Below are 7,769 nucleotides of genomic sequence, written 5' to 3' on the forward strand. Positions count from 1 at the left end.
GTATGGGGAATTCGCTGCTGAAAGATCCCGCCCAGTGTCCCCTTCCTTCCCCCGCCGCCTTCCGACCAAAGGGAGTATACAATTTCTTCTTCAGGACACTCATGCCCGATCGTGAGACTGCCTGTTGAACGCCTGATGGCACCTTGCTCTGACCTGAGCTATGCAACAACGAGATCCCCCTCGATCTTTGCCGGATGTGCTTGACGGTCCCCCATAATACGCTAACTTGGGGACTTTTTAGTCCATCTTTTCCAAGAGTCTCCGCTAGTTGAACCGCGTCCAGTAGACGACCTCTTTCGCTCATCCCCTTCGTCAGCTCTTTGATAGGGATACTATAACCTAGGTCCCTAAACTTGGAATGGATGGCGGAGCGTAGGTGGCAGGCAGTTATATGGATACGGTGCTTTACCCGTAGACGCTTCTCCAGCTCTCACAAGAATTGTATGGGAGTCGTCCTCGGGGGGACTTCCCGAATGACCGTACCGGGGAATTCTACCGTACTCCGTGCAGCTATGGTTGTTGATCCTGCGGAGCCTACCCAAAGGTTCAGACCGGATTGTAGGAAGTGGGTGATACGTTTTTGTATTTCTATGAGAAGAAATACGGCACCCACGATTCCCAGTAGTAAGTCGTCGGCATATCGCGCGTAACAAATCCTTATTAATAAGGAATGGCTTTTAAAGGGGGCCAGCTTACGGGCCAGGCCTCTCTCTGACCTGATAACTAGTATCGCCTCCCCGCCCAGCTCTATCAGCAGGCCCCTTCTTTTGCAATACTTAAGAAGGTCTCTCATGGCCAAATTCTTATTAAAGCCTTCTCTACCATTGAATTCGACCTTCGGGGTCAACCCAGCGGCTTCTATGAGGAAGGCGGCGCAAAGGAGGCTCGAGGGCTTGTTAAGGAAGGCGGCTAGGGCCACTGAAGGGGGGAAAACGAAAGGCGTTTTCTGGTCTCCCCTTCGCCTGGGGGTGCTTGTGGGGGGGGGGGGGTGTGCCACGACGAAACAAGGGAATGAAAGGTCGCTTTGCGTTGGATGCTCTTTACCCTCCCCACTATGAGGGCTCTGTTGTCTTGGGGAGCGTTGAAGCTTGCTTCTTTTCCATACTTTTCTTGGTCATCAATACGACGACCTATTCTTAATAGAACCGATCTTATTTTCACTACAAGAGGAATTTCGTGCTTCTGCCGGATCCTCCCTATCTCCTGATCGAGCTTGTGTAGGTAGATATTGCCTGGTAGGGCCGATAGTAGTACACTGTTTGGGATGGAGTCAGGGCCCTTCTCACCCCCTACGAGTCGTCCGGCGGAAAACTTTTTCTGAGTGGGGTAAAAGAACTTGGAATCGTCGATCTCTTCCTTCAAGATTGAGATGAATCGATGTCGGTCGATGGTGTGAAAACACTTCCTGATGTCGAATTCCAAAAACCAGCGAGAGGTTCCCCACTCTTCTTTGATCCGTCTGAGGGCCGAGTGGCAGCCTCGACCCGAGCGGAAGTGCGATGTGTCTGGAAACTCGGGATCGTAAATGGATTCGGGTACCATTCTGATCGCCTCTTTCATGATCTTTTCTATGGGTAGAACTACTGTGAGCGGTCTAAACTTCGACCCTTCTTTCTTTCTTCATTTAAAAAAGGGGGAGCAAAGCCTGTTTTTTGCTCCCTCAATTGATAGATCAGGGCCCCTCCTGCCGGCCCGAACGAAAGGCTCTTTAAGGAAGTAGTCCCATCACTCTCGGGCCCGGCACCAACCAAGAGGAGGCGGGGCTCTCTCCAATCATTCCGAAGAGCCGAGATCTCGTAAAGGAAAAATTAGCTAGCTCAGCAGGTTTGGACCCGGGTGAATCAGTTCAGTGAAGGAAGGGAGCCTAAACTTAAGGCTTTTCCAAGCCTTGCCGATAGGCGCCTCATGGCTCGCTCAGTTCGCTCGCGGAGTTCTTAGATCAGTAGATCTGGATAGAGTCTCGCTCATAAAGGAAGAGTAGCGCGCTAGCGCGGCTCGCTTCGCTTTTCGACGCGGAGCTCGCTGCTGTCTTTTTAGCTTCAAAACTACAGGGCGTGCGTTAGCACTACGGCTTTTCAGCCTCCCTTTGCTGGTTCCGAACTATCACTGATCCCAGAGATCAACCTTCAAACCTTTTTCTTTGAATCTCAGGAAGGCTTTCTCGGGGAGAAAGCTGGTTGGGGAACTGCTAAACGACCTAAAAGAAAAAGAGGAGACTGACTCTGACCTTTCAAAGCCCTATCTCATCTGGTTGATAGTAGAAGGTACGTACGATGATACCATGGACATAAACGAGGTCGAGCATATCTTTAATGATTTCAAACTAAAGCGTACCTAAAGCCTGCCCTGGATATGAAAAAGGGATTTGAGCCAGAAGAAGATGAGGATCTATCACCAGATGAGGAAATGGAAACAACTAAGTATTAGTTAGGTTTAGGTTCAGGAAATGGAAATGGTAACAGCGGCCCAAAAATGGTAAGGTTTTCTTTTCAAAGAAAAAGGAACGCAAAAGTTTTGCGAAATCCTTATCTTTCGGCTTTTTAAAGAAGATAGGCCATTACAAAAACAAGGTATAACAGTCGACTTTCCTATCAGGATTTTACAACCTGAATACCAAGGGACCACTATTAGAAGAGAGCATAATAAGTAAATGCCGACGCCATGTTTGACTTTTTGGATGGTCGGCGGCGCCATAAACTCGATAACCAGCACCGCGGAGTCAAGAAATTCAACTAAATAGAATCCTAAAACAATCTTATTCGAGCACACACGGGACCCACAGCAATGAAATTCACACAAGCGGCAATCATCCGAGCAGAGAATGGAGAAGGGAAATATACTTGAAATTGTTTTTTTCCGAATGAGAAAGCCTTTGGCAAACTCCTTGCAAATCTGTTTTTGCCGGGCACAATAGACATATCTGCTCAGTCACAACATAAGGAACCCCCAATGTTCCTCAAAGCCTACCCGGCCTGACAGCTTTAGTTGAATGATCTGATCCCGAAGCAAGCTTTCTACTTAAATTGCTATGACTGGCCAACTAATGATAGGACTACCTATCTTGATGCTTTGAATCTGTATTCAGAGCTTTTTTCCAACTACCGGGACTACTAATTTCAAGTACAAAGCTCTCCTATGAATATGCTACTGCTCTTACTTTCTACCTGAATCCGAGCATTGAAGCAAGCTCTTTATCGCGCCATAACCGAGTCTCTCCTTGCAGCTCTGACCAATCCACCCGTCATTGCAAATAACTGCTCCTTACTCTTTGATTGTATGTCCATTTTTGCTTGATGTCTGGCTCACCGGATCTGGTACATGAAAAAGCCATTCCTTTTCGCTTTCCTTCAACCACTCAGTATACTTTTTTACTGGAAGAGTCAAGCGAAAGCAATTAGTTTAGAAGGAAGAGGAAGACCTAGGGGGCTTACGTCCTCATTTCACTCTTTTTGCTCCTGCGAGACACGACTCAACTACTTTTTACAATTGACAGGGTAGCCCGGAGGTCAGATGAAGGGTCTTCCCCATAAAGATAGATTAGTACTTGGAAGGTTCAGATGAAGGAAGGGCTGAAACAAGGCAAAAACTATTCAATGGGGTAAATAAATATGAGCAATCCGTGAGAATAGCAAACCCCTATCTCTTAAAAAGAAGAAGATAGATAGGTCCACGAGTTGAGACAGAGAAGTTCTAACTAATCAAGTAGGAGTTTACCCACGAGAGTCAGAGGCTGCATCATCAAAGGGGTATAGAAATAATTCAGAAGCACTATGGCCTGAAGCGAAGGGCAGGAACGAACGGAATCAATGTGTTCCAATTTATCCGGAGTAAGGACAACAGCTGAGAAGGGACAAAAAAATAGCGTAGACAAAAGGTAGGACCAGATCATGCGAAGAGCTCTTCGCCCTATTGATTAGGAATCTCGATCAGAAACCACCAGGCCATGTCTCCCGATAAAAGATGATCCCCACAATGGATGTCAGGCCTTGGCTTTATAAAATCTGATTGGATCCGCACTAGAGGATAAGAATACAGATAGGCTGACTAAGAAGATCTTCAAATTGTCTTACCTGAAAAGATGAGTTATTCAAAGGAATACCTGAAGAATAGAATAGAATAGAATAAACACATGGCACAGCTGGGTGCTAGAATAGTAGTTGATAGAAGTTCTAGTCACTTAAAAAAAATAACCACTGCTTAACTTAATTAGATCGTAGAAGATAAGCAAGCGGGTTCGGGCAGTTAGTCCTATTTGAAGGTAAGAAGTTCGGGTAGTAAGGGCTAGGTTTATATAGGGGCTATATTTTTGAGAAACATATGGTCTTGCTCATTTCTCATCAAGGAATGGAGATTGGGTTGGTGTTTGGAAGGGGGATTCAGTAAACTGACCTTGGCCAGCAAGCAGAAAAAGGACTGACGTCTTGGGGCGCGCTAGCGCGCGTACTCTTCTTCTGCGAGACTCCATCCAAATCCACCACTTACTTGTTGGTTGGTGTTCCATTCTGTTATCTTAGACTATGCTGCCTTCTTCAATTCCATTCTTCGTCTCCCTAGTCGAAGTCTTCTTGCTGGCCAGTCACGCATGATCGCCAGAGCCTTTCTTGGCTATGTAAATATAGGGCCAGAATAAGTGCAAGATCCTCAACAAAATGGATTAAGGTGGGCTTCGGATTTTTCATAATTTTTTTCTATCTTTTCATCAAGTTCTTGTTTGATCTGCCGCTATTATCACAATATCCCTCCTTTTAGGGTTAATGCTATCAATGGTGAATCGATCATTCGCTATCCTTTTTTTTAGAAGAGCTTTTTTGAATGGAAGAAAAGTAATGAAACCCGCGATGGCTACTGAATAACCTCCTTTGATTTTTTTTATAATAAACCCTTTTACCTTTTTCTTCGTTCGCCAAATCTTCTTCAGTTCTATCCAAGCTCGGTTTTGTCTGAATCTTTGTGGAAGAAGAAGCGGTTCGCCAGCCGCTACATCCAGGGATCCCACAAAATCATTAAACCTGGCGGCTGCTCGCTCTTTGATCAGTGATTCACCGGCCACTAGATCGATGAAGAATCTCTCAAAAATCTGCTTTTTGATCAGTGATTCACCAGCCACTACATTCTTGGATCCCACCTTATTCTCAAACCTGGTGGCTCGCTTGATTGGCAGTCCTGTAAGCTCATCTTGCATACAAATTTTGGGGGTACCAGGGCCTGCATCCACCAAGAACATTTCTTCCCTTAAGCGTAAGCGTAAAACTGAAGATTGTGAGGCGTTTCCACTACATAATAAGAAACTAGAATTAGATCTTGGAAATGATCGACTCCAATAGATGCTCATCATAAGCTTTTTTTTCCTCCTATTCCTATTGATCAGAAGTATCCAGCAGCGCCACGCCAGAGTGACTTCCGAAGCGCTACGGACGGGACGAAATCCGGCAGCCAGTTGCTGGCTCTGAATAACCAGCCCAGCAAGAAGCTAAATTCTTCCATAACATAACATAACGGGGCGGGGTTGCGCGCGAGCCGAGTGACGTAGGTGCACAAGAGTACTTCGCGCCACAACCATCTCTTTTTTATAGGTTCTACGGACCGATGCCTCCTGCTTCATCTGGTAAAAAAGAGTCATAGATATGCCTGTAATTAGAAGGAAGAACCGCCATAAAAATCTTCCTCGTGTATCGTCTGTAGCGGAACTATGAACGGGAGCTAGCAATCCGGACCGTATTGAAAAGGTTCCTAAGACACAGCATGGAAGAGTCAAAATATTCAGAAGCGAGGTCCAAGAATGAAGAAGGGGTAGAATTACTGAATGAATACGAGCTGTGGCTAATACCCGAGGCATAAAAGACGCATTTTCTACGGGATCCCGAAACCACCAGCCACCCCGACCTAATTCATGATGAGCCCACCAACTTCCTGGCGAGATGCCTACGGTTAAAAACAACCGACATGTCAAGATCCAAATTCGAATTGGTTCCTGGTCCTGGTCAGAGACCACCGTGTTCGCGCCGGCGGTCCAACAAAGAGGCGAAGTAGTGGTGTCTTTCTTTCCATTACGAACGACACGCTTCGCCTGCTCCCTCCCCGTGTCCATTAGCGCTCCTGTCCAGAGCGAAGAGAAGGCGAAAAAGCGCCGCCGAAGCAGCATGAGCAGGCTTCTATTGCTACGCAACAATAGAGCAGGCGCGCCGCCCACAAAATGTTTGAATGATCGGGTAAAGAGCGAGCTTCTTATATGGGATCCGACGCATCCAGCAGAGCGAAGCAGCGTTCCATTCTTTTCGGCGGCATCCTTCCGCATTGGCGGCGAGTGGAGTGCCACAATCCCATTCATCATTTTTGATCTACATAACCCAAAGCCCATAGCACTGGCGACATCTCCGGCATAAATGCAAGGAGGATGTATAGCTGATATAGGATCTTGTGGAACTGGATTTGATTCTGCAAGCGGTTCGGTACGAACGAAGAAATTTCGAACAAAAGGATCGGAACTCGCTGATAGGAAAGGAGAGAAAAACAAAGCAATGCCAAGAGCTCCGTCAATCTGCTGTTCATCGATAGACGAAGCTCTCTCTTTTTCATCTCGTGCCAGATGTAACAAAAGATTAGTCCTTTTTCCTTCTCGCGAACCACGGGAGTGCCCAGCGCCCAGAAGAGCAAAGCTCATTTTCAAAACAGGGTCAAGCGGCGCATTAAAAAGGGCTGGCCCGTTAAAAGGACGCTTACTTTGCGAACGAAGTTCAGAATCAACAAGGGTTCTCCGAACGAAGGGAGTGTACAACTGGGGCGCAGCCCGACTTTTTTGTTGGAGAGATAGAATGGAGTTCTTCACGAAGTTCGAGACAAAGGAAAAAATAAAAGTTTCTCTATAGCCTCTTCGTTTTGAGACATTATGGCTTTGGGGTTGACCCCGGTAACAAAAAAGGAATCCATAAAAACTTGGGATCCAACACCATGATAAAATACTACCCTCATGATTAGACCATGTCCCTGAGATTTGATAAAAAAAAGGTGCATTAGCGGTTAATACGTTGTAATTAGATAAGTTATTTGGAATATGACGGAACGAAAGACCAAGGAAAGGAAGAAGAATGCACCAAAATGCAAGTGCTGCACCAAACGCTGGTGGTTGTTTCTTGTTGTAAGTGAATGCAACGAAAAGACCCGGAAATAACGAATAATGAGAAAATTCATTTATAGACATTTCGTGCTCATTTCCATATTTATGCTTAGTTATTCCCATCATCCGGTAACCACAGGATGATCCCAATCTCCTTTTAGTAATAGATCTTTTTGATATGTCTCAGTCTCAGCGGCAAGGAAGAGAAAATGCATCGAGTCGTTTATCAAGAAAGTGGACGAGCATGGCGGTCCCTATATCTCTGAGGGGTGTACCACTTTTTTTTTTCAAGTCAGCTTAAGAGGTTCAAAAGAGAAAGTCACTCTCCTTATTCTTGGCTAGTGGAATGGAAGCAAGACTCTTTCCTATCCACTTTGCCGAGGGGAGAGAACTAAAAGATAACTCAAGCTAGACAGAAAGGTGCAAAAGTCCACAGTTTCTTAAGGATCCTGTAAGCAAGTAGGTTAAGATTGTCATTTAGCTTCAATTTCTTCAGTCTCACAAGCGGGTCCGCATGCAACAAAAGAAATTGTATTTTCCTACTACTCCGAACTTGCCCTGAAAGGATAAGGAAATTGGATAAGAGCGAGAGCTAGACTGACTGTTGGTCCAATGCTAGTGGAGGATTCAGACTGAGGACCCCCTGTGGCGGCTA

At 45.8% G+C, this 7,769-nt stretch overlaps 2 protein-coding genes across 2 annotated transcripts in view; one reads left to right on the forward strand and one right to left on the reverse strand.

Annotated features, from left to right (window-relative positions):
* LOC147985946 (uncharacterized) overlaps positions 1 to 319 on the reverse strand; it is a 770-nt gene extending 451 nt beyond the window's left edge. Inside the window, exon 1 of the mRNA XM_087544384.1 lies at positions 1 to 319. This exon is cut by the window's left edge and continues 451 nt beyond it. Coding sequence (XP_087400510.1) covers positions 1 to 304 — 304 coding nt within the window. The 5' untranslated portion in view covers positions 305 to 319.
* Positions 320 to 6,383: 6,064 nt separating this feature from the next.
* Positions 6,384 to 7,076, forward strand: LOC147985947 (uncharacterized). Its single transcript, XM_087544385.1, has one exon. The coding sequence runs from the start codon at positions 6,384 to 6,386 to the stop codon at positions 6,864 to 6,866; it is 483 nt and encodes a 160-aa protein (XP_087400511.1). The 3' UTR covers positions 6,867 to 7,076.
* The last annotated feature ends 693 nt before the right edge of the window (positions 7,077 to 7,769 follow it).

This window comes from Triticum urartu, chromosome 2A, assembly GCF_056163025.1.
Source record: "Triticum urartu cultivar PI428250 chromosome 2A, HENAU_Tu73, whole genome shotgun sequence".
NCBI lineage: Eukaryota > Viridiplantae > Streptophyta > Magnoliopsida > Poales > Poaceae > Triticum > Triticum urartu.

Coding starts and splice junctions, on each gene's coding strand:
- LOC147985947 (XM_087544385.1), top strand. CDS start 6,384: ATGCAAGGAGGATGTATAGCTGATATAGGATCTTGTGGAACTGGATTT.